Genomic DNA, 27,062 nt, shown 5'->3' with positions numbered 1-27,062 from the left:
AATAAAGTGCTCTTTTCCATCACTGCATTTTATGACTTGGAGGCTTCTTTATTTTGTGCTGTAAAACTCTTTAAAACGCAGGTTTTGAAAAATGGTCTGGAATTAAATAAAGGTTATTGAAGTAGAGTTTGTTTTTTTAAGAGCACAACAGGAATTTCTAAAATATTCCTATAATATTCCTAAACACTAGCATGGCAATCAACTACTTTCATTTCATTTTTGCAAGATTTCCAGCTGTCAGCCGCTGGTAAGATACTGACATATTTTACTATATGTCACTATGCCACAGATTTCCTCAGATAGAAACAGATTCCATTGTGTTCTACTGGTTTTGTTGGGCATTTTTATTAAAGAAAAACAAATGATCTCATGTGGCTTTGCTTTACACCTCTCACACTATGTAATGACAATAACTTATTGTGATATATTCATTTTAACTTGGCACCAACGTACAAGCCGTACTGAATGGAAACACACCAAGAACACAATCACACACACGCGTGCTTGTACAAGAGAGCTGGACATTGGGAGTGTGGTAATGGAAATGTATTTAAGCGTTTGTGGTGCCACAATATTTGTATCTATAAAATAATAATAATAATATCTATACAGACAGACCTGCTCTGCATGTTCTCAGTACTGTGTCTGGTTTCAAAAGCATCCTTTCAGAGGTTTTAAATGAAGCCAATAGCCAATCACTGGCTGTTAAAGCAGCCCCTTGTGCCCTGCTTCCAGTGGACACAGTTGTGGTGAATTTGATGATGAAAACCACGACTGACAAAGACAGGGAGGATGAGGAGCTGCATGCTGAATTATAACTTCCCTGCATTGCCACATGTATTTTATTGCTAAATGTTTTGGTGTGCTGCTTCTCTTTTCATTTGCACTAGAACTGCCTTTGAAATCACAAACTGACATAAACTAGGACGATACTGTGACTCTTACTTCCTCTTGACTAGTGTGTGAATTGTGTTGCTATACTGACAATATTCAATGAATGCACAGGTGTGCTTTATGTGATGACATATGAATTGTGAAATAACTGAATAACTACATCAAGTTCCATTTAAAATTAAAATTGCACCTTTGCTCTTAATAAATGATGAAATCCTGATGAAATTGTTTGATACCTTTTTTCTCTGTGAGCATAAAATCTGAACGAGAGACTGATTGTCAGTCTAAGTTTGCTGATCTGAATTTTCTATCACACTGACACATTCACATGATTTTTTTTTTTTTTTGGTTTTATTGATAAAACAGCAAAATTCCAACTCAAGCAACGGGGAGAGGAGTAAGGGTGAAAGAGGAGGAGGGAGGAGAGAAAAGGGTGGATGAGGATGAGGGAGACAGAGGAAACTAATGCCAGGAGTGAAGTTAGTCATCCTCCTCCTGAGCCCCTTTGATGCAGCTGAACCAGCTGAAAATGCGGCTCATCTTTGACTTTTTCTTCTTTTTCAGCACCTTTTTTACTTCCTCCTGTTTGTGCGCATCTTCACACTCTGTCACCACAGCATCAGGCCCTTCTGCTTCTTGGCTTCTTGCCTCCTCCAGCGCTCTTTGGACCTCCAACAATTCCAGCTTTGCATTTTCAAGTTTCAGTGTTGCCATCTCGGCTTCCACTGTAACATTTTCGCATTGAATTTTAGCAACTTCAGTTGCGTGCTTGGTCTCCAGTATTGCCTTCTTCTCCTCTTCCATTTCTCTTTGGAGCTCCAACAATTCCTTCTTTGAACTGTCAGCTTCCTTTCTTACGCTTTCAGTTTCCATCTCTGATTCTTGCAGAGCTCTTTTCTCCTCTTTCAAGGACTTCTGGACCTCCAACAATTCCATCTTTATATTTTCAAGTTTCAGTGTTGCCATCTCGGCTTCCACTGTAACATTTTCGCATTGAATTTTAGCAACTTCAGTTGCTTTCTTGGCCTCAAGCATTGCCTTCTTCTCCTCTTCCATTTCTCTTTGGAGCTCCAACAATTCCATCTTTATAGTTTCAAGTTTCAGTGTTGCCATCTCGGCTTCCACTGTAACATTTTCACACTGAATTTTAGCAACTTCAGTTGCTTTCTTGGCCTCCAGCATTGCCTTCTTCTCCTCTTCCATTTCTCTTTGGAGCTCCAACAATTCCCTCTTTGAACTGTCAGCTTCCTTTTTTAAGCTTTCAGTTTCCATCTTTGCTTCTTCCAGAGCTTTTTTCTCCTCTTTCAGGGACGTCTGAACCTCCAACAATGATTTTGATTTTTCAGATTCCATCCTCATTTCTATTATTGCCCTTTTCTCCTCCTCTAACGCTGCTTGGACCTCCTGGAACTCTTTCTTAGCATTTTCAGATTTATTTTTTGTCTCTTGCAGCTTTTTCTTCTCCTTATCCAGAGCCTTCTGAGCCTCCCGCAGTCTCTTCATTACGTTCTCAGCTTCCTTACTTGTGTCCTTCAGTTCCTTGTTGGCCTTTTCTATTTCTTCTCTCTTCTCTTGCAGTTTTTTCTTGCCTTCCATCAGTTCTATGTTTGCCCTTTTTACTTTCAGCTCTGCAATTTCTTCTTGAAGCTCTAACGTTTCAACTGAGTTCTTTGCCTTCTGTAGGTTTTTCTTCTCTTCTTTCAGTATCTTCAGGACTAACACAGTTTCTCTCTTTACCTCCTCGAATCTTCTTCTCTCCTCCTCGTGTTGTCTCTGGAGCTCCACCAACTCCTTCTTTGCAGCTTCCTTTTCAGCATTTTCATGCATCTGCATGTTTCTGCAAGTTTTCTTTTGTGTGGCTGACATATTAAATGATAAAGTCGTAAAATAGTTTTAGCTTCTGCTGTTTGCTTTACGTTTTTAACCGTCTTGCTCTCTGTTTCTGCCGTCTGAGATTCGTGATCACTAAATCTGGCTGACGAGCGTACTTATACCTTTTCAGATCAAAGGCGGTGAAATCCTCTCTTTGTGTCTTTGATGGAATGAATCTCTTTTGATGTGATTCTTTACTCCTTTCAAAATACCAGACCGATAATTCTACCAGAATTATAGTAAGAACAAAATCAAACCATAACATTCTACAGTGAGATTCTATGGTGGCGCCATCACCAGAGAGATAGCATAACATATTAATATTCAAACAATAACTCAAGTATGCAAAACAAATATCACAGGTGAGTTTGTAATACCACAAGCACTGTCGAGAGGTCCAGTTCAGTGACACAGACACAAGGCAGCTATCAGCTGCAACCGCGTATATGTCAGAACCCACCTGCCATCTATAGCAGCCTTGTCATGCCTTACTGTGCGTAACTTTGAGCCTTAATACATTTTCAATGTAACTGCAATGCACTACAGGAAGATATGGGGGAAGTATTAATGTATTAATGTCAATTTTTTAATGGACTTTGAGAGACATTCTCTGTGTGGATTTTCTATATTTAGGGATACTGTGTTTAACCCTTACTGGTGCTGTTATTGGATGTTACAGATTTTTGCAACTATGTAACTTTCATAAAGTCCGACTTGTTGTTGGCTGTCTCAGAATAATTTCAGACTTTATTAAGAATGTCATGGGATATTCTCACTGATCACTGTTACACTTTGTATCAAAAAATATGAACCCAGGACGCACTGTGAATACAGTAATCCCTCGATATGTCGCTGTTCGCTGACTCGCTGTTTCGCGGGTTTTGGCAGTACTCGTTCTTCACATGCGTAGTACGTGTTGTACAGTAATGTATATATTTGGTGCATAAGTATTAAAATAAATATAATGTCACTACTTCGCGGATTTTCACTTATCGCGGGTGGTCCTGGAACGTAACACCCGCGATAAGTGAGGGATTACTGTACTTCCATACTCCTCTTATCCATAATTGGAATTTGCACTTTTCCAGCCAACACTCATTAAAACAGTGACTCTCTGTCTTCGGGGGAGGGGCGGGTCACAAACAGACTGACGGGTCACGTGCAGATGAGCAGGCCAGGTGGAGAAATGTTCATTTTAGACTTTCAGACTCATTTTCTTTCTGCGTCTCAGCCGTTCTTCAGTCAGATAGTTATTTTTTTATATTTTACAAAAAAAAAAGTTACAGTTTCAAGCACTATACCCAAAATTCAAGCACTTTTCAAACTTTGAAAGGGCAATATTAAAATCCAAGCATTTTCAAGGATTTCCAGCACCTGTACATAAACTCTGCATACAAATATTTTCATCTACCATTAAAGTCCAGTAACCATTCTCAGGACTCACTGAGATCTCTTCCTTCCTGTTGACTGACTCTCTGTCTGCTCCTAAAATCCAGATGGTCTTTTCTTTAACCTGAACTTCAAAATAAAATCTGCCTGAACAGAAACTCTGATTTCCTAAACAATTTCTCTGGCCTGTCTGGAAGATTCTTCTCATCATCACAGTATACAGAACAGCTTCAAAAGTTTATTGTGCTTCATACACATCCTACTTTCCAGGTTCTCCACAGGATCGATCAGCTGATGTCTTTTCAGACCGTTCATTTTCAGATGAGGCTCCAGGTGAGTGTGACAGTAGGAGGTCAGACACACCAGGCAGGACTTCAGGGCCTTCACTTTGGTTCCAGTGCAGACGTCACAGGGAACTTCTGGTCTGGCAGCTTGTTGCTCTGAGCTGCTGCTGCTGGCTTTCTGCTGAGCTTCACATCTGAACTGAGCAACCATCTCAGAGATGAAGGTGTTGATGTGCAGCTCAGGTCTGGTCTCAAACAGCTTGATACACAGGGGACACCTGCACCTCTCACTGATATCCCAGTAGTGAGTGATGCATGTTTTGCAGAAGTTGTGTCCACATGGTGTGGTGACTGGAGCAGTGAACACATCCAGGCAGATGGAGCACCGAAACTGATCTTCAGATAGAAGACAGCTGGCAGCAGACATGTCTGCACTCTGAGTGAGAAAGAAAAGAAACTGATTTGAGTTCAGATTCAGTTTGAATTCTATTTAAAGTGGACCTATTCTGCTTTCCCTTCTTTCCTGTCACATATCTCCTGTTCCAGTGGTGGATGTTCATATTAAACATGACCAGAGTTTCAAAAAATGAGCTCAGTGTATGTAAAAGTAATCCCAGTGAGCCAAAAGCTCAGACTGCAGACTGCTCTAAACACTTAGTTTCAAACAGTTTTTTATTTGACTGGGGCCTCTACCGTGCTACAAGGGAGCCACAAGCTAGTCAAGTCAAGCTTTATTGTCATATGCACAGTATAGAAACAGTGTTTCCCGGTACAATAAATTTGCATTCCAGAACACCCATCAAGCAGACAAAAAAACAAACATAAGATAAGATAAGATAAGATAAAACTTTAATGATCCCACGACGGGGAAATTTGTGCATTACAGCAGCTCAATACAGAGAAAAAATGAAAAGGATGAGTAAGAACAAATAACTAAACTAAAAACTAAAACTAAAATTCAATAGAATAAAATAAAATAGCAAAAAACTATACACATATACATAACATGTATAACATAACATGGGGAGACAGGTGAACTGTGGCCATGCTGCCCCCTTCTGGAGGTGCTGCCATTACAAAGATGGAAACAACTGCAAAAACATATCAGGATGAGTGAGGAAAAAAAATCATCGCATACTTTGTATACATACACATATACACATGCACAGCATGAGGTTGCAAAAACCTCTGCGATAGTGCAAGAAGCACATACATATAGCATGGGAGCACTAGGGTGGGGAGGAATGGAGGGGGAGCCAGTGGAGGTGAGAGAGGGGGGATCGGGCTGCTGTGGGGCTGACTCAAACTCCCCTCCTCAGCTAACAGTTCTGATAAGATGTAGAGTTCATCAGCAGCAAGGTCAGGGAGATCAGTCCAACACAGGTCAGAAGAAGACAGGACAGCGGGGGCGTAGAACATCTTTTTACAAAACATCTCGGAGAAGAATGAAATAAGCGGCAGTCCAAGGCCACCAGGAAGCCAAGTTTCTGATTCTATGACTTGTTTTGGGTACAAACTGTACTGATTAATTTGGTGACAGCCTTCAGTTTTTCTGGCACCTCTCTGTGGCAAAAAAAATCCAATTCATCCGAATCTTTTGGTTCGTTCCTTCACCATGCAGAAACAGATCTAATCCCTCTGAATCAACTCCAGATATACTGAGTCTGAGTTTGTGTCATGGTCCCTTCTCCCTCCGGTGTCTGTGTGTGTCTGTGTGTGTGTGTGTGTGTCTCTCTCTCGCTCTCTCTCTCTCTCTCGTCATCTGCCACACCTGGGAGTAAGCAGACACACCTGGGCAGGCTCATCAAGTCTCCTATATAAGCTGGCCGGTGACAGTTAGTCTTCGCTGGATCGTTGCCATCAACAGTCAGTGTGGACAGCTTCCCTTCAAGCTAGCTTGGTATTTTTTGCACTTGCCTCTTGTTAATCTTTGCTTTTGATTTTTGCACCCAGGTGCCCAGCCGGACAAGCGAGATATTCCTAGAGGACAAACGGATGTGAGCTCTGGACTTGTGGACCATCCCTAGAGAGGGTCAGGGTGGAGTGAGAGTGGATTCCCCGGACAAGAGAAAACAACATACCCATTGTTTTTCACCTTTCCTTTGCACCCTGTAAATAAACACTGACTAAACTCTAACCCGGAATCCCTGCCTTGAGTCCTTTTAGCCCTCATCATGACAGTTTGAGTCTGAAACTTCCTGCATTCCCTTCATAAGCAGCCTTACCAAGGTCCAGACAGCTGCCCAGACTTCCTGAATTGCAATGACAAGCCAGGTACCTCCAGGTCCAATTTGGAGAAATCCCAGTGTCAATAATCCAAATGTGTGTGTCCTCCATCGACAATACGGTCAGGCACATCATCTTCCACACCACACAGGAATCCATAACGTAGCCAGCTGGAATGTCACTTAATAAGAGGGAATAGGGTTCTCCTTCCCCCAATCTCCTCATGGTGAAAATTCGATCAAAAACAATGGCATTGAGAGATCAGCTGACCAGATCCATAATTATAAATTCCAGTTCGGAAGTTGTGTGAAGAGAGGCTCTAAAGCAGCAAAGCAGCAAAGCAGGATTTGGGAGAGAAGAACAGTGCGTCCGTCTCCGCTGAGAGCTGTGCACAAGCTAGTGCACACCTACTGCCGATTCCAAGCCCATATAAATGGGCAGGGTTGCATCTGGAAGGTAATCCGGCCTAAAAATCACTGCCAGATCAAACACACAGCACATCAGTAACCCTTCCATGTCGGATCAGGTTAACAACCGCTTCTGGTGCCACTGGGCAACAGGGTGCTGGTGGAAACTGTGCTACTGTTGGCTAAAGACAATAGAAGGAGAAAGGTGGATGGCAGTTAGGAGGCAGTGAGAGAGCAGGTAACAGGAGTGTGGAGGTGACAGGTGGGACTTCATATGTTGGGACTATGACTGGTAAAGAGTGAAGAGAGAGACGAGGAATGAACGTCAATAGAAGGAAAACTCTGGTGAAGGCTCAACACTGACATGCTGGCTGCACTGTTATAAGTCTGGTTAGGATGCTGTCCTGTGTTCCCTCAAGTCTGAAGACAAAGAATATCTGCACAGCTGAAAGGTTTACTGCTTTTTAATGCATCACAGTGAGAAGATATGAGACACAATATCCTGTGCACAGCACAGCAGAGTAATCCACACCATGCCTTCTCTTCCTGCTCTTGTCGGAGACGGTCGCACTATATCTCTCTCCCTGCCCTCCCCATCTTTCCGCTTGCTGCTTGCTGTGAGAGCGTCTTTTACACACTGTCCGAATAAGAACAAGATTGAAACATGGATCTGGCAAACTAGGCATTCTCCATCATTGATCGAATTTTTTCCACTATGAGATCTGGGACAGGGGAGCCTGCGTGTCCGAGTGGAACAGACCCGGTTGGATACGTCATCGACTCTTGGAGCTCGTGGAGACCGGTGTGCTTCTCAGCCCTTGGAGTGGAAGACGCATATATATTCGGCCTTTTGGTAGCGGTATCTTCTCTGTTTGGGCTCGGTGGATACCTGCTTTACTGGCAAATTAAGAAAATTTGGACGGCGGTTCGACATCTGCAGAGGCTGCCGACCCAGGTGGAAGGGCTGAGCAGAGCCGTACAAACTCAGACTCAAAGCCTGGTGGACCTGAGCCGCAAGATTAGCGAGCTCGCAGGCGAGAGGGGTTAGATCAGGAGATATAGTTCGGTTCTGCACAGTGAGGACGGCAATCAACGAATTTGGAATATTGGATTTTTGAATGGTTTCCCAGTAAGACTGAAGGCTGTTGGAACAACAAGCAGCCTGTTCCAAAACAACATTTGTTATCAGGAATTCGGCTCCCCTGCCGGCCTTGGGTTGGCAACCATATCTCTCTCCAGGGCTCTGTGTGCGGCTGCTCTTCCCCCCACTCCGCGTTGTGATTTGTGAAGCTGGGTACCACGGCCGCTGATGAAATTCCATCACTATCAGCGAACTGTTTTGGCTGGAACCTGGCATCTGGCTCCACAATGCCCCCACCTCTCGTCTCCGTCTGCATCCCCTCCTGACCTGACCTCACCTACCGCCGCTGTTCTAGCTTTACATGTGCAAATGCTTTGCTAAGGTGGTTTTTTTGGACCCTGGTGCAGTGCTCTTTTTGAGCACTGTACCAGATGACTTTTTTTTTAACCTAACTTCCCCATGATGTGTTGTTTTCTCCTCCTGCCAAAGGTAGCGCTGCAAGTCGGCTGCATGACCCTAGGACACATATCCCCCACGTGTGTTGTGTTTTGTGTATTCTTGGATGGTGTTCTGTAACTGCAATTTCCAATGTGTGAACTTGTTCACCCACATGGCAATAAACTTCATTCATTCATTCATTCAAAAAGTAATCCTCACTAGAAACTGAAGAAATTGTTCACAAAGGCAACATCATCTACCTAAGTTACCTAACCATAAGAACATAAGAAGCCAATAAATGCTGCAAACACAGATAAATGCACTGTCCACCTCAGCCTGCACAATATCTACATTATTCTAACCTCATATAAACAGTGATTAACATTGTGATTTACACTTCACTGGACACACACAGAGACACAAACAGTAAATCAGCTGTATGAATTGAAGAACAGCTCTGCTAACCAAGCTCTGCTTACTCAGTGGCAAACACACTGCACTTCCTCTCACTGCTTCACAATAAAAGCTCTCTTCTGCTTTGTGATCAGCTGCACTCACCACTGTTTGTAGAGACTCTGCTGTGTTGCTGAGGAAAACCTGATGGACTCAGTTAAATCCCCAACAGGTGTATCAGGCACCAAGAGGTCAGCTTTCCCTACCCTGAGATTAGAGATGAAAGGTTTAAACTTCTTTTTCTCAGTCCAACAGATGCAGTCTGATCAGTACTGTTAGTACATCAACTTTTAATTCATCCTCTCCTCCATGAATCGCCAGCTTATCATGGTGGAGGGGTTTGTGTGTCCCAGTGATCCCAAGAGCTATGTTGTCTAGAGACTTGTCCCTCTCGTAGGGTCTCCAAATTCATGGGCCGCATCCTTCAAAGGCCACATTTGTAGGCCGATTACATCACAGCGTGGCAACGAAGGCTATCCAAAATCGAAAGCTCCTCCAAATGCGGTCGACGAATGCGTCCTTTGTTTCTCGAATTTGAAGGACAGGTCTGGTGTATCCTTCGTGGCCTACCATATCCCATGATGTATTGCGCATCAAAACTCAAACACAACAATGGTGGAGAATAGGAACCTCAAATATCTGCTTGTTTTAGCAAGATATCACTTAACTGCAAAAAGTGCTCCAACGTTTTCCAAGCCGACATCCATTGCCGCTGTTCTACCAGCGGCAAACTGGGATATCGAGGCTCGCTATACCCGGAGAGAATGTGTGATTCACCAGCACATCCTTTTCAAACCCCCACTGGCTTTTGCTGCTGACTGAAAGTTAAACACAGATTTAATTCACTCAGGTGATCTCTAATGGGTCATGTTTGGTTTATTTCAGTGGTTCATTTGTTCCAGAGCAAAATGGTTTGACTGAGATTAAAGTTCAGCTTCATAACTGGATAGGTTTATTCAACATTAATGTTGAATAAACCTATCCAGTTAATCATTCAGCTGAGTGAGTGATTAATAGGAAGTTAATCATTCACTCAGCTGTTTTCCTTGATGTTGAAATGTGTTATGCTTGTTTTAACAGCGTATTTTGAATTCAAGAATTTAAAATTAAACCACAATAACGGAGCACCACAATAACCTCATCTACACCTAGATGAGGTGAGGGCAGGTGATGTTGATATGAAGGCTAGACTGTCCAATTTCACAGCCGCTCACTTCCAGCCTTTGCAGTCTTTGTGGACTATGAAGGACCCGGTCTACGTAGGCCAGGTCCTTTGAAGAATGTGGCCCTGAATTTGGAAACAGCTACTCAGTTCAAATGGACAATGTTCCACGCCTTAATTATTGAGGCTGTTGCTCAGAGCTGTGGTTGCCTGTGGTGGTGGTAACCCCCAAACCAGATGGTGGTCACCGGAGGTGAAGGGAGCCATCAAGTTGAAGGAGTCCCGTAAGGCTTGGTTAGCTTGTGGGACTCCGGAGGCAGCTGACAGTACCGACAGGCCAAGTGGAACGCAGCTCAGGCAGTGGCTGAGGCAAAAAAATCGGGTGTGGGAAGAGTTCGGTGAGGCCATGGAAAAAAGACTTTCAGACAGCCTTGAAGTAATTCTGGCAAACTGTCAGGTGACTCAGGAGGAGAAAGTGGTGCTCTACTCAGACGGTCTAAGGTGCAGGTGGGTGCTGCTGACTTCAACTGAGGCTATAGTCAGGTGGTGGAAGGAGTACTTCGAGGACTTAATCCCACCGAAATGCCTTCTGTATTGGAAGCAAGAGTCTGGGGAAGAGGAGGATGACTCGTCCATCACTGGGGGTGAGGTCACTGAGGTGGTTAAACAACTCCTTGGTGGCAGGGCCGCTGGTGTGGATGAGATTCACCATGAGTTCCTGAAGGCTTTGGATGTTGTAGGGCTGTCTTGGTTGACACGCAGTACCTCTGGATTGGCAGACCAGGGTGGTGGTCCCCATCATTAAGAAGGGAGACCGGAGGTTGTGCTCCAACTATTGGGAGATCACACTCCTCAGCCTCCCCGGTTAGGTCTATGCCAGGGTGCTGGAAAGGACGGTCAAAGCTCATTGCCTCTGGCTCTCTGGGCTCTTGCCCTTTGACCATGGGGGCTCTGTCTGGGGTCTCCCTCCTTCCTCCTCTGGGGTGGGTGGACAGTTGCCATCTGGATGTGTGGCCTCTGGTCTTCTGAGCTCCTGGTGGGCTGTGAATGGACCGGGTCCCCTCTGTCCTTCCCTGTTTGCCTCTGGACCCTGAGGGGCATGGTTGCAGCTTCTTGCCCTCATTACTGAGTATGTTCCATGACAGAGGAACACACACACATTACTACAAACGATATCAAGATTGTCTGTATGTGTGTATATGTACACGCATATACAACAAGAGTAGCCTATAGAAAACTTATAGAGCTGTTTTTGTAAAAGCAAATATGTCTGGTACACCAGTGCATTCAGATCATCATTCTGATTGTAAAAACTGTCAGACATGACAGGCAAAAAAAGAAAAAGAGTGAGTGAGATGGATGTAACTGAGTGAATCCATACATTTTTCAAAGTAAAACATTGTTTAGAATCAGATAATAAATAAAACAGTAATAATGTAAGTTATTTATTTTCAGTGTGGCCTGGTACCAAATGGTCTGTAGACCGAGGGTTGGGGACCTCTGCTATAAATAACGCTATATTTTCTTTTTCTTAGAATGATGTGTGCTCCTCATTATGATGATATTATGTGATGCTGTACAACAGATTAACGGGACAGCAGTGCAGAGGCTTCAGAACCTGCCTTTGAATCCTTCGGTTTTAAAGATTTATTCAGCATCAAAGTAATCCACTGACAGTTGGCAGTATTTCCGCTGCTGCACACAAAACAATAACTACCCACAGTTAATTCGGCCAACTTTATTCTCCAGACTGTGAGCAAATACGGTTTAAAAAAGCTCTGTTACGGTGTAACGCGCTCTAAAGTTTCTTCACGAGAGCGTGAACCTGCAGCAGCGCGCGCACAGCAGACACTCGCTGAGTTCTGTTTGTTGTTGAATTTATTTGCGCTGATTATGTTTTTTCTCGCGCGTGACTTTTGACCTAAATATTACTGCACACTCAGCGATCAGACAAGTGTTTGACACACAGCAGGAATATTTATGGGATTTTATGAGTCATTTTATTTTTTTGACGCTGTGACTCCGCTTCATGGAAACAGCCTTGGAACAGGATTGGGATCTTCCCACCGAGCAGTGTCACAGATTAGCACAGCTGAAAGTGAAAGTTTCTGATTTTAGTTCTTGCGCAGAGCGAAAAATCAGCTCCCATTATTAATCTTACAATTTGTATATCCCAAGTTGGCATATAAAATATAATGCAATATAAATAATCATATTTATCTGCATCTGATTATTAGTGTGATTATATTTTTTCTATATTTTAGAACCTCACTTTGGATTTAAAAATATTTTAACAAATCGCAGCCTTTTTATAGGTTATAAAGAGGAGGATCTATATCTGGACTCTAAAACAGCTGATCGTGATGATCTGTACTCACCAGTGTTAGACGGCAGCTCCGCTGTGCTGCTGATAAAGGCTGCGTGGCTCAGTTTGATGCTCCTTGAAGACAAACAGAGTTTACAGCTTTCACTTTCAGTTTCACTTCTGGACTCTGACCCTGAAGCAAGACTGGACACGAGACAGACGCGACCCAGTTTTAAAGGAGCCGTTATGGCTCAATAGAAGCAGCTGGAAAAGTTTAAAAACTGAAATAACCCATCAACATATCAACACAGTCCTGCATATGACTGCTTCATCAACATGGTGGCTTTTATTCTGCTGTTTAAAAAACACTAACAGAAAAAGTAACAAAGCTGAAGACCTCAGATTGCACTGAGCGTTCATTTCAGCGTCAGTCTGTGAAAGACAGCCACACACACCTGACTTCAACCTTCAGGTAGCGCACAGTGTCTGACATTTTATATCAGTTTTACTATTAAATATAGAAAGAAAAAAAACATTTACAACGTTGCTGTTATTGAGGGAAAGTCCAAAGGTTTTTAGGGTTGGGTTACACTCCCAAATTTTGGAGTTCCTAGCAACGTCGCTGTTTCTCAGAGCAGCGCCACCTGGAGGATGCTCTAAAGACCACACCCGCATAAGGGCACCACCTGCTGTTTAATATGAAGGTCAACTGGAGTCTCTTTAGACACTGAACCTGGACACAGTTCCCACTGTTTACACTGAAGTCATGTCCCTGTGTGACTGATGGAAGAGTCACTGCAGCAGGATATGCTGGTTCCTCAGAGCTGATGGTAGCCTCAGGTCTGCCCTCTGAAGCAGGATCAGAACCATATCAAGCTAACAGTTTAACCCTGAGCTTTCAGAGCTATGAAGGTGCATCACTCCCTGCACTGCAGACCTAACCTGCTCCAGAGGAGAAACCAATCAGATCTCTGGAAAATAGCATCACCATCCCTGGAAGATCCCTCAGAGTGCAGAAAGGTTGCACTTGATAATGTTTAAGAGCTTTATTTAAAAAGAAATCAATAAACAATGTTAACATGCTCTTTAACCATGGTAACATAGCAGTTTTACTGTGGGCATACATATGTACTGATGTGATCAATGAATCTGAATGAGAACAGATGACATCACACAAATTAATCAGACATGAGGAGCATGAAATGGACGCGACACAGCAGACAAACATCGACCTCCATCTGTGAAAGAAGCAGGTAGACAACAAGGTGAGTATCAGCTGATATCCATGAATCTGTACTAAACTCTGGCAGATTATGGACTCCCTTTGTTATAGAAGATATTTAGAGGATGTGTATTTAGTTACATAAATACTTCAGTTAATGTGGGCACACTCCTGTCTTCATGTTCTCCTCTCACATGTTTATTTTAGATCATTTTGTTCTTTTATTCTCTTCTTTTCTTCTTCAGATCATTTATTTCTCTGTATAACTGTGTGAGTTTATTTCTCCTGTTCCTGTCAGATATTCAGCAGACAGCTGAGACTGAGACCAGTGTGTGGTGTTTAAGGTCTTAGATTTGACTGGGAATTTACAGCTTTGACTTATACAAACCTTCCTATTAATGAGTAACCTTAAATCAAAGATGGATGCTTCTAATAAAATTGACGCTGGAATAAAGAGAAACTCTCAGAGTGACACACTGAAGCAGCTCTGATGAGCTCAATAATCACTAATCAAACACACACACCGGTTTAAATGATTTCAATAAAGCACAGCAGCAGAGACTGAGCTGGCCTGGCTCAGAGCGCCCTCTGCTGGATGTTCACTCAAAGTGCTGCATTTACATTTCCAGCTGTCATCTTAATGCAGGCTGAACATCAGAGAGGAAACATAATGATAATAATGAACCATCAAAGGAGACAATAAACGTTCATATTTTTATTCATGTCATTGTGAACAAGCGTGTTGTACATGTTAAAACAGCAGAACAGTTTCTCCATCCTGTTTCTGATCTTTAACACCAGCTGAATGAAAAGAATCAAATATTAACAGTACATTTGTACTCATATCCGTATACAGTATCTGCTTTAATGTCTGTGCCTTTAAACACTGAAAGAAAAGAAAAGGAGAGTTTCTACTTTCTCACACTGGACTTCCTCAAATGGATCATTTTCTTCAACTTGAAAACACTTTAACAAAACATCAACTAAAGCTCAGCTTACTGGCTTGTTCTGCAGCTTCTGACCGTATCTCATGGTCTTCATCAGCAGCTGCAGTTTGCTCGCTTCTGTTTTTAGGACTTCTTCTCTGTGTCGGCTTAAATGTTGAGCTTAATCTGTAATTAATCCAGTTTCACCATGGAAACAGATCAGACTGACTGATTGATAGGACAGATGATCAGAGGTGCAGAGTTTTTACCACCAGCATTAAAACCAGGACAGAAGAATGGGTGGAGTTTCTCAGTGAAGGAGCAGCCAGTAAAGGAGTAGATAAGAGCTGCATCACCTACATCATAAAAGGAGACCAGACCCTCCTCATAATCCACAAACACCCCCACCTTCTCAGGATCAGACTGAAGAGAGAGACGAACTGGAGGATCATCAGAAGCTTCACAAATATTTTCATTTCCTGCTACAGTCCAGTAACCATTCTCAGGACTGCGTGTGATGCGTTCCTTCCTGTTGAGTGACTCTGTGGCCACTCCTAAAAACCATTTAGTCTTTTCTTTAACCTGAACCTCAAAGTAAAATCTGCCTGAAGCGAAACTCTGATTTCCTAAAACACCAAGACGTTTAGAAAATCTCTCTGGGTTGTCTGGAAGACTCTTCTTCTCATCACCACAGTGAACTTGTTTTCCATCATCAGACAGGATGAGTTGAGGATTTGCTGTATCAGGATCAAGAGTCACATCCACTGCATACTGCTGGATCCTCTTCAGCTCAGCCTCAAACAGCTTCTTCATGTCTTTCCTGAGTGTCTCCTTCAGCTGATCCACAGCTCTCATCACAGCTTTCACCACAGTCCCCTCATATACTGATGGGCGGATACTGACCTCTGTCCAGTCCTTGGTGGGTGGAGCATCTTTCAGGGATGAGAAGCTCTGGAGGAGGTGGAGGTGGTCTTTAGAGCGTGAGAGCTGCTCCACCTCAGAGCTTCTCTTCATCAGCTCAGAGATTTCCTGGTCCAGATCTTTGATGAAACCTTCAGCCTGTTTCTCTGTTGTTTCCTGTTTGTCTTCAATCTGCTTTATGAGCTCGTTCAGGCCTCTGTCAACAGACTTCTTCAGAGCAGTGAAGACCTGAACACCTTCTGCTTTCTCTCTGTCTGCAGCATCTTTACTCATCTTCACCGACTCTTTGATCTCCTCAATCTTCAGTCGTCTCTTCTTGATCATTTGTTGAATTTCAGCCTCAGTCTTCCCCAGTTCTGCCTTCTTTCCTTCATATTCTTCTGTCAGAGGAACAAACTCATGAGTCTTGTGGTCTACAACAGAGCAGAGCACACAGACACATGTCTGGTCAGTCTTACAGAACAGCTCCAGAGGTTTATCGTGCTTCATGCACATCCTGCCTTCCAGGTTCTCCTCAGGATCAATCAGCTGATGTCTTTTCAGACGTGAAGCTGTCAGATGAGGTTCCAGGTGAGTGTGACAGTAGGAGGTCAGACACACCAGGCAGGACTTCAGGGCCTTCAGTTTGGTTCCAGTGCAGACGTCACAGGGAACTTCTCCTGGTTTGGCAGCTTGTTGCTCTGAGCTGCTGCTGCTGGCTTTCTGCCGAGCTTCATGTCTGAACTGAGCAACCATCTCAGAGATGAAAGTGTTGATGTGCAGCTCAGGTCTGGTCTCAATCACCTTTTTGCAGATGGGACACTGGTACCTCTCAGTGATATCCCAGTGCTGAGTGATGCATGTTTTGCAGAAGTTGTGTCCACATGGTGTGGTGACTGGATCAGTGAACACATCCAGACAGATGGAGCACAGAAACTGATCTTCAGATAGAAGACAGCTGGCAGCAGACATGTCTGCACTCTGAGTGAGAAAGAAAAGAAACTGATTTGAGTTCAGATTCAGTTTGAATTCTATTTAAAGTGGACCTATTCTGCTTTCCCTTCTTTCCTGTCACATATCTCCTGTTCCAGTGGTGGATGTTCATGTTAAACATGAGCTCAGTGTATGTAAAAGTAATCCCTGTGAGCCAAAAGCTCAGACTGCAGACTGCTCTAAATACTCAGTTGAGTCCTCCACAGACTACTCGTATTCCTTTATGATGACAAACAAAACCAAAGGTGTCAGTTAGGATCATGACTTTGATGCTGGAAATCAAATCACTCATGATTAACTTTTTGCAAATGCTCCACTGGTTTAGATTTCAGAAAACAAACAAGAATTCTGGAGTACGTTGGATAAAGTGATTGAGAGTGATGATTGCACAAGACAATAGTTCCTTAAGTCTGTATCAAATCAAAGGAAAATACACACAGGCCCACAGAGCAGAAGATGCAATCTGAAAGAAATAGGAGGCAGTAGGGGGCGCCAGGTAAGAATCTAGCTAGGCAGCAACATATGTGTAGACATAGTGTGTGTAGACTTTGGACATCAAGAAGAATGAGCAAAGGAAGACAGAGGTATTAAACAGTGGAAAGGGAAGAAAGAGGAATGTTGCTTTATAATCATTACAGATATTTGAAGAATTTCTTAACAATATAAATCTACCTAAACTAAATGATGAACAGGTTACAGCTCTGGATTCACCTCTTTCAATGTCTGAATTCCAGGAAGCCTTAAAGCATCTCCCAAATAATAAAGCCCCAGGCCCAGATGGTTTTCCAGCCGAGTTTTATAAAGAAGTTTGGTCTGAGCTAGCTCCCATTTTTTTCAGAATGGTGACTCAGATTCAGAATGATCAAACACTATCTCCAAATACAAACTCTGCTAACATTAGCCTACTTCTTAAACCAGGCAAAGACCCCACACTCCCATCCAGCTACCGCCCAATCTCTCTTATTAATGTAGATCTTAAAATAATTGCAAGGTCCTGGCCAGAAGATTGGAAAATATTACTCCACTTATAATATATCCAGACCAAACAGCTTTTACCAAGGGTCGACATTCAGCCAATAATACACGCACACTAATAAACGTAATAGATTATTGTTCCATTAACAAATTAGAAACCACAATTATATCTTTAGTTGCAGAGAAAGCATTTGACTGGGTAAACTGGAAATTTTTATTAGCAGTCCTACACAAATTTGGATTTGGTTCATCCTTTATAAACTGGATCATAACACTATACAGCTCCCCAAATGCACGTGTTAGGACAAATGATATTATTTCCCAAAGCTTCGGTCTGCAGAGGGGTACCAGACAGGGCTGTCCACTCTCTCCCTCACTTTTTGTCATTTTCATTGAGCCACTGGCAGCAGCAGCAATCTGTCAACATGCAAATATTAAAGGGGTTCAAACTGAAAACACAGATCATCAAATAAGCCTTTATGCTGATGATGTATTACTTTTCCTTGGGAATTCACAAGCTTCTCTTCTGAAAACAATCACACTGATAGATAAGTTTTCATTTATATCAGATTACCCTATTAATTGGGCTAAATCAACAGTTTTGCCTTTGAATTGTAATTTTCAGAACACCTCCAGGACTCCACTAAAATCAGGTAATATTAAATATTTAGGCATCAATTTTTCCGCCAGGCTCTCAGACTTGGTACGATTAAATCATATCCCCCTGTTAAAAACAATAGAGAATGATCTCACACGTTGGAATAGTTTACCTATATCACTCATGGGGAGAGTTGCTGCCATTAAAATGATGGTTTTACCAAAAATTAATTATCTATTCTCACTGATCCCTAATAAACCTTCTGTTGCTCGGTTTAAGTCACTAGACTCAAACATCTCAAAATTCCTATGGAAAAACAAACCATCATGAATTAGTTTGAAAACTTTACAAAAGCCAAAACACAGTTGGTCGTCTAGAACTACCAAAGTTTTATTTCTATTTCTTAGGGAGCAGATTGCAGCATATTTCAAAGTGGATCAAATCAAATTCATTAGACAACCCATGGTTGGATCTAGAACAGGCACTTTGCAGAAAAGTAAAAATCTCAGATCTACCTTTCATTAGGCCCAGTATTAAGCATCATAACTGCTTTAAAAGCCTTAGTATTAACACCTCTCTGTGAGTCTGGTGGGAATTTTTAAAAATAACTAAGTCTTCACTTATCCCCTGTAAACTAACGCCCATTTGGAACAATCCAGATATTTGTCAGAAAAAGAAAATGCTGAATTTTCCATTATGGCGTGATAAGGGGATAAATAAGTTATTATCCAAGATGGAAACCTTATGACATTCCATGAATTTATATTAAAATATGGAATGGGCAACAGTAGATTTCTGGAATATCAACAACTGAAATCTATCCTGCAGGGAAGATTTAATCTCAGTCAACTGAATTTAGAAATACCTACATGGGTATCAGAACATCTAAACCTCTGTACCCCAAAACTGTTGTCAAAATTATATAAATTATTACTAAAAACTGATTATTCAGTCTCCCTCCCGATTGCAAAATGGGAGTGTGATCTTTCTATCAGCCTGGATCAAAACTTCTGGACAGAAATATGTTTAAATATCTTCAAAATAACTAAAAGTTCCCAATTACAACTTATACAGTATAAAATTCTCCATAGAACGCACTATAATGGACAAAGGATGTTCCAAATGGGCCTTACACACTCAAACACACTCAAACATATGCTGTTTCTGTAAACTGCTCAGGTATCAACAGTGAATGTGTCTGTTGTCGCTCCATCTCTTTTTATTACCTGATCACTGCTAGCGCCGGCTGATGAAGACGACCATATGTCTATGAAAACAAGGCTTCTGCTTTACTTTGGGAGCATGGGAAATCTCCTACACGGACTTAAAATGCTGTGCAAATCTGTCAAGATCATATTTTTCCCTCTGAGATTCGAGTCATGTATTTATATAAGCTGCTTGTATCAGTGAAGCATGTTATCTTTCAAAACCAATCACATACATATAGAGTATCGATGATGCATTGAAGACCTTTCCAGTTCCCACGGTCCCTGAATGCAACAGCTGACACTATGTTGTTCAGCCACTGTGCTGAGCTGTCAGTCATGATTCCAACCCCGGTCATCTGAGGCTCCGCCCCCCACGCCAAAACAGGGCCAAAAGTTTGAACTCGAAAAAAAAATTTGAAACTGCCAAAAAAAAAAATCTGAAAGTGCAAAAAAAAACCTTTAATCTGAAATGTAGTTTTGAAAAAAAAAATTTTAGTTTCACATCTTTTTCTTTTCAGTTGCAAAACTTTTCTTTTTCCTGTTTGATTTTTTTTTTTCGGGTTCAAACTAATTTTTCAGTTTCAAATTTTTTTTTTCAAACAAACTTTATGGCCCCAATTTAGCTACATAAAACAAGCAGAATAAGCGCAATTCAAAAGGGAAAAAAATCTGTTATCATAAAAACATGTTATCGGTAATTTTGAATCCTACATGCTCTGCTTATGCTATGATATAGAGTGACCTGAGGATTTGTTTTGACAAAATGAAGATGATCATCTCCACTCACCACTGTAGAGGCTCTGCCGTGCTGTTGATGAAAAACGTGATGGACTCAGTTGCTTCTCCCTGCAGGTTTTCAGGTCCTGAGATTAGATATTTAACTGTAAACTTTTGTGTCTTTTTTTGGAATTTAAAACTTGATCATGTTCGTCTGTACTCACCAGTGGCGGACAGAAGCTCTCCTCTGCTGTTGAGAAAGGCTTGACGAGCTCAATTTAATTTTCCTTTGAAGAGACACTGATTCATCTGAAACGAAACTCTGCTGTAACACAAACATTTAGCTTCATCTGGTAATTATTGGAATGTTGTCCATCCAGACTTTTGTGGTGCCTCTTTGTTGTTGGGTTGGACTCCTGCCCAGACACTGTTGCAATGCTCAAGTGAGTTTGTTTTAATGTAATTTAAATTAGCAAAAAAACAATTAGAACCTCCATTCAACATTGTGCATGCACTGCATCATTTCTTGAATGCTTCAACAATCAAAAGAAGTTTGGCACTTTGCAGCCGTTCTGTCATGGTTAGTGGTGTAGAGGAGACTCAGGTACAGACTGAGGGAAACATTCACAAGTTTATTTAGACCAAGTTAATTAAGCAAATATCAAAAACAGGCCCAGTTCTGCTAGTTGAGGCTCAGGTGCTGGTTGGGACACTCTCCAAGCAAAATCCACTCTGCAAACAAGCACTTACTCTCTCTCTATGCTTATCTCAGACTGATTGATTGACAGGACAGATGATCAGAGGTCCAGAGTTTTTACCATCATAATTAAGACAAGGAGAGAAAAATGGGTGGAGTTTCTCCATGAAGGAGCAGCCAGTAAAGGAGTAAATAAGAGCTGCATCACCTACATTATAAAAGGAGACCAGACCCTCCTCATAATCCACAAACACCCCCACCTTCTCAGGATGAGATTGAAGAGAGAGACGAACACGATGGTCATCAAAAGCTACATGAATATTTTCATATAACCCTCCAGTCCAGTAACCATTCTCAGGACTTGGTGTAATCGCTTCCTTCCTGTTGACTGACTCTCTGACCACTCCTAAAAACCAGTCGGTCTTGTCTTTCACCTGAACCTCAAAGTAAAATCTGCCTGAAGAGAAACTCTGATTTCCTAAAACACAAACATGTTTAGAAAATCTCTCTGGGTTGTCTGGAAGATTCTTCCTCTTGTCTCCACAGTGAACTTGTTTTCCATCATCAGACAGGATGAGAGCAGGATTTGCTCGCTAAGGCTCTAATCCTGCTTCAGAGAGCAGACCTGAGGCTACCATCAGCTCTGAGGAACCAGCATATCCTGCTGCAGTGACTCTTCCTGTCAGAGTCAGACTGAACTCTGCTTTGGATGTTCCTGCTTCTGACTTTGAGATGTCTGGTAAAGGTTGTTGAAGCCTTTCCTCCAGCAGGATCAAGAGTCACATCCACTGCATACTGCTGGATCCTCTTCAGCTCAGCCTCAAACAGCTTCTTCATGTCTTTCCTGAGTGTCTTCTTCATCTGATCCACAGTTCTCACCACAGTCCCCTCATATGATGGTGGGTGGATACTGACCTCTGTCCAGTCCTTGGTGGGTGGAGGAATCCCTGCTGCCCCACCCACGGTGAATTGCAGTTCCTGATCAGTGCTTCCGTTCAATCATCACCTATTTTATCTTTTTGGAAAATGGAAAAAGGCAAAATCTTAATGGCTAAACGCTTGCACAGAGCGTCCTGGTTGAAAGGCAGACAAGAGGAGGAGCAGCCGCACCTGAAGGACGCTCTGAAGACCACGCCCACACAGGTGGAGAGCAGGAGGAGCGAAGAAGCAGCAGGAAAGATACGAGAAAACGCGTCAGACGCTGAAACAGCAAAGAAGCAGACGGACCGAGTCTGACGCTGCTCATCAAAGTGATCAGAAGCAAAGCAGAGCAGTTTGAGGCTCAGAAGAAGCAGATGCTCATGGAGCTCTGACTCCAGATGTTTGCTGGGAACTGATGACACAGGATCTGCTTCCTGCTGCTTGGACTGCTGTCACTGATTATTACTGATGTTTTTAAATATGTTTGTACCGCAGGAATCAAACCTGAAAGGAGGACAAACTGAATCAGATCATGTGGGAATATTTTATTATTAAGGTTTGACAGAGTAACTGTTAGAAAGCACACATTGTTAGTTTGGTTGATATGTAGCATTGTGTTTGGTTTATCGTGAGTTTGGAATTTCCTCTGTTATTTAACTCATTGTAGCTTTACATGAGTCCTTTGAATGCACCACAGGTGCGATGCAGAGCAGACATTTCTTCCGTTGTCCTTCTCCCTCGGTGCAGTAACATGGAGAACGGGTTCACCTGTATTCCTTAGTTTTATCGTGTGTAAATGCCAGAAGGTGAGTTTGATAACTTTATTAAGTAGTTTGAGTCCTTCTGAACGTATTTAATTGTATGCGTTGATGTTTTCCTTTACTAGAGCGATGTATGATTCAGTGTGCTCATTAGCGCTGATTGAGAGCTGCATATACAAGGTTATGTGACTTTTGGAGATATTCTGTTAACTGAAGACAGTTCTCTATTTGTAGTTTTGCTGTTGTCATTCAGTTATGGGTTATAATGATTATTGTACTGATGATTGTTTATTATATTTTCAGACCACAATCCACAATCCAGATTCACAATTGACAGTTTATAACAATGCATATGTATTCGAACCGGATGGAAAGGAACTGTGAACCTCAATAAACAATTCAAACTGGAATCTGCATCCGCCGTTCTTTAACTTAAACGCACCCCCCATATCTTGCCGCTCTAAACCAGAACATTAGGAGACAACGCAAACCTCTCCTTTTTAGTAACAGATTAAATGAATCACAGAGTTATTAGTTTGGATCGTCCTTCAGGCTGTCAGAGCATCACTTACAGCACGTGTCAAACTAAAGGCCCCTATACGGAAATAATTTCATGTGGCTGTTATTAATAGCCCTCCCATCGCTTATACTACAAACCCCACAATGCACTGCAATAGATGCCGGCAGCTCAAGACCTGTGCAGTAACCTGTTTTCCCCCATTGCCAATGACGCATTGATCAGAAGTCAGCGGTTAAAAGTATCAGTCAGCACTTTTTACAGTGACAGGTTAACACTGTATTGTGCAGGCAGAGGACCTGATCGCTGACATCCGAGGTTCTTTTCTTCGCCTGCGATGTGCGGGGAAAAGCGCGGATTGGTAGGACAGATAGGGAGAAGATGCAGAGGGAGACCTGCACAGGTGAGTGTATCACTGCGTCACACGGCAGGAAACGCTGTGCAGTCAAAGTACTGCGGTCAAGTGAGCCGTCAATTCTGAGCCGCAGATCAGCCGCCGCTTAAATTTTCTTGCGCTTCTACTCTGAGCTTTATGGTAATGTTCCTGTTCCAGTGGTGGATGTTCATGTTAAACACGACCAAAGGTTCAAAGAATGAGCTCAGTGTATGTAAAAGTAATCCCTGTGAGCCAAAAGCTCAGACTGCTCTAAACACTCAGTTTCACACAGTTGTTTCTGCTCATAAATAAAAAAAAGAAAAAAACAAGTTATTGTTATCATACAGACAAAAAATCATGGGTTTGAAGCTAGAAACTGAAGAACTTGTGTTAAATGTTGTCAGTGTGTACGCTCCACAGACTGGATGAAGACAAAGAGGAATAATTTGGATGAAGTGATAGAGTGGTGATTGCAGCAGACTTCAGTGGACACATAAGTGAAGGAAACAGGTGATAAGGAGCTGTTGGGTAGATACAGTGTTAAGCAGAAAAATTCAGAAGGACACATGGCCAAAGATTTGAGGAAAAAAATGGAAATGGCTCTGTTGAACACATATTTCAAGAAGAGGTTTGGAGATTGTGACAGCGAAGAAAAGACATGAAGCAGAGAGGAAGATCTTAAGATCTTCCTTCAGAGTGACCAAGATGGATAACATTAGAAATGAGTAGATCTGAGGGACAACTCAGGTTTAGCAATTTGGAGACAAAGTTAGAGAGACAAGGCTGAGCTGGAGCTGTCAGGCAGGAGGAAAAGAGAAAGACCTCAGAGAAGGTTTATGGCTGTAGTGACAGAGGACATGCAGAAGGTTGGTGTGATGAACCCTCTCTTTAAGTTGTCTTAAAGGTGAAGGAACCTAAAACAGCTTGTTTCAGACTGAGGATGAACTGAGGAGCTGCACCAAGGCTCAGTATCAGACAAAGAAGGATCATTTTAAACTGTGAATCATGCAAAGCTACTCTAGGAGAGTCCATGAATTAAATCATGGAGCTGAAATGAGCCAAGGTCCACTTTAAGAAGAAAAACACTTTTTTTTTTTACTCTTACCATGTGATTTTCAGTCATTTTGAATCGAAGACGCTGTGACAGAGTTTGGACTCTAGTTAGAAGTCAGAGTGATGAGCGGTGAAACAGGTTCAAGTTTTGCTGATAAAACAACACAAACTGAATAACAGCTCTGCTAACAAAGTTAGCTTACTCAGTCAAAATACACACTGTGCTTTTTCTCACAGTTTCACAATAAAAGAATTCTACAAATTGATATTTGTAATACCCTTTATAAGTTAACTTTCGTTTTAACTTAACACGCAACAATGAACCATCCATGTCCAAACGTGGCAGCAAGTTTGTTGTTTGTGCCACATTTGCGGGAACGCATGTAATTGGACCATGTACACCATTTTGACCACCTTTGGGTAAAGCAAGAAGTTTCATAAATGCAATATGGGGTGCAATCAAATGTTGCTCTAAACTATTTAAGCACCTCAAATCTTCTGGGATATCATCTAATTCCAAATTGTTAATGTAATATTCAGGGGGCATGTGAGCTTTTTTAATCTTATAATGACAAGAGTAACAAATCCACAGCTCCCCTCTTGCTGTAGCTAATATTTCACATGGCATATTGCATTCCATATTACATTTATGTAAATATTTATCACTAATACATTTATCTGCTATCTCTGAGGTTTCCTGTTTACCTCTGTAACAGTCTTTATTACATTTCAACACTTGCTTCTTGAAAAAAAGCCTATAACACACACAACAAACAAATTCCGTTCCAGTTTCCACTTTTTCTAGAAAGTGCCTCATTACAACTTCAAAGTTCTTCAATTCATTTTTGAATTGGGTCCTTCTCAGTTTCCCTTTTTCACGTATGTCCTTTCTGTATTCACGGTTTTTATGATATTTAGTTTTTTTAAATTCTTTAACTTTTGCCCCGAAACTTGTATTTTTATATTGTTTTACATTGTGTTCTTTAATGTTTTGCCTGTGTGAATCACTAGTTTGATATTTTTCTTTACTTAATGCTTTCTTTTTCTTTATAAGAGTCATTGTTTTGATATTTCTGTCTCAGTAAGGCTTTCATTTTTTGTTTATGCGAGTCATTTTTACAATTCTTTTCAATACTTAATGCTTTCATTTTCTCTTTATAAGAGTCATTTCTTTTATATTTGTCTCTGATTAATGCTTTCATTTTCTCTTTATAAGAGTCATTTCTTTTATATTTGTCTCTGATTAATGCTTTCAGTTTTTCTCTATGTGAGCAATTGGTTCTATATTTTTCTTTGCTCATTAGTTTCACTGTTTCTTTATGTGCCAAATCATTGTGATATTTTTCCTTACTCTTCTTTATACACATTAATTTATACTCTTTTTGCTGTCGATATTTAGATTTAAAATTCAATGTATTTTTTTGTTGACAAATTTCATTGAAAACACCATCTTCCTGGTATTTCTTTTTTTTTTGTACTTTTATTTTTGTGTCTAGATATTTAGACCGTCTTATTTTACTTGTTACTCTTCTTAATGAGTCATCCAGACGTTGTGATTGAATTTTAGATCTAATGTTGTAACCTGATGCATGACACTCACTGCTTTTACAAAAACAATAACAATTTTGACTATTAGGTTCTTTAACACAAATGACTGTTTCATAATGATTTCCATGATTTTGTAAATAGATGGCCTGTGTAGAGAAAAGCTTGGTACTACAACTATATTTAACCCAGCGGCCACTTAAAAAAGTAAATACATCTATACCAAATAATCAGCTGTGACAATAAAAGCATTCCTCTGCTTTGCCTTTATTGTGCTAAAGTAACCCTGTGAGTGCAAGAAATAATCAGTAAATGAAAGCAAGCAGGGTGGATGAGACTGCAGTCCAAAGCACTCAGATTCAGTTCCAAAGTCCAGAGAAGTGACACAGCTAAATGTTTCCACAGTGGATCTGTGGATGAATGAGCACATTTCTACAGGAACCAATGTGACTGTGACGAGTCAGCATTAAGTGAAGATTTGTGCTGAAACAGTGAATGTGATCAGCTGCATTCACCTCTGTTTGTAGAGACTCTGCTGTGTTGTTGAGGAAAACCTGATGGACTCGGCTGAATCCCGCCTCTCCCTGCAGGTGTGTCAGACACCAACAGGTGAGTTTTCCAGACTCTGAGATTAGAGATAAAAGTGTAAAAACACAGCAGCTTTAGCAGCGTTACAGTTATGTGACACACACAGAGGAAGATCCACATTTGTCTGGACTTTAAAGTGATCGTGATCTTCTGTACTCACCAGTGTTGGACAGAAGCTCTGCTGTGCTGTTGAGAAAGGCTGGATGAGCTCAGTCTGATGCTCCTCTGAAGAAACTCCGAGTTTGCTAAGCTGCAGCTTTAAGTTTCACTTCTGGACTCTGAAGCTGAAGCTCTCGTCTTTCAAGTGTTGCTCCACCTCTACAAGCAGATGAGAGGTGGTGGCTAAGCAGTGTGTTTTTACTGTGACTGTTTACCAGTAAACATACTATCACGGTACCTCGTCCCTCGGTCTTGGACTCAAGGCTTTGATTTTAGTCTTTCTCTAGTTTTATATCTTTTAATTATGGTTCTGTATTCTAGTTTGTTTCTTTATGTTTGTATGTATTCACTCAGGTTGTCTTTGTCCTTTCTTGATTTCTCCTTCATGGTTGTGT

At 41.6% G+C, this 27,062-nt stretch overlaps 2 protein-coding genes across 2 annotated transcripts; both read right to left on the bottom strand.

Annotated features, from left to right (window-relative positions):
- Positions 1-1,368: 1,368 nt before the first annotated feature.
- Positions 1,369-2,970, bottom strand: LOC115798014 (tropomyosin isoforms c/e-like). The gene has a single exon (XM_030754662.1). It carries the CDS (start codon positions 2,758-2,760, stop codon positions 1,375-1,377), a length of 1,386 nt encoding a protein of 461 aa, XP_030610522.1. The 5' UTR covers positions 2,761-2,970; the 3' UTR covers positions 1,369-1,374.
- Positions 2,971-14,444: 11,474 nt separating this feature from the next.
- Positions 14,445-26,809, bottom strand: LOC115796467 (E3 ubiquitin-protein ligase TRIM21-like). Its single transcript, XM_030752892.1, has 5 exons — positions 26,669-26,809; positions 26,436-26,545; positions 20,275-20,359; positions 20,121-20,196; positions 14,445-16,540 (listed from the first exon to the last, which is right to left on the bottom strand). Exon 5 carries the CDS (start codon positions 16,529-16,531, stop codon positions 14,879-14,881), a length of 1,653 nt encoding a protein of 550 aa, XP_030608752.1. The 5' UTR covers positions 16,532-16,540; positions 20,121-20,196; positions 20,275-20,359; positions 26,436-26,545; positions 26,669-26,809; the 3' UTR covers positions 14,445-14,878.
- Between the last annotated feature and the right edge of the window lie 253 nt (positions 26,810-27,062).

Source organism: Archocentrus centrarchus, chromosome 2, assembly GCF_007364275.1.
Source record: "Archocentrus centrarchus isolate MPI-CPG fArcCen1 chromosome 2, fArcCen1, whole genome shotgun sequence".
Classification (NCBI taxonomy): Eukaryota; Metazoa; Chordata; class Actinopteri; order Cichliformes; family Cichlidae; genus Archocentrus; species Archocentrus centrarchus.
Note: the sequence above shows the minus strand (reverse complement) of the source record. Positions and strands in the feature narration are given on the sequence as shown.

What these genes read in the sequence shown, in the direction of transcription:
- LOC115798014 (XM_030754662.1), bottom strand. Translation starts at nt 2,760, where the DNA reads ATGTCAGCCACACAAAAGAAAACTTGCAGAAACATGCAGATGCATGAA.
- LOC115796467 (XM_030752892.1), bottom strand. Translation starts at nt 16,531, where the DNA reads ATGTCTGCTGCCAGCTGTCTTCTATCTGAAGATCAGTTTCTGTGCTCC.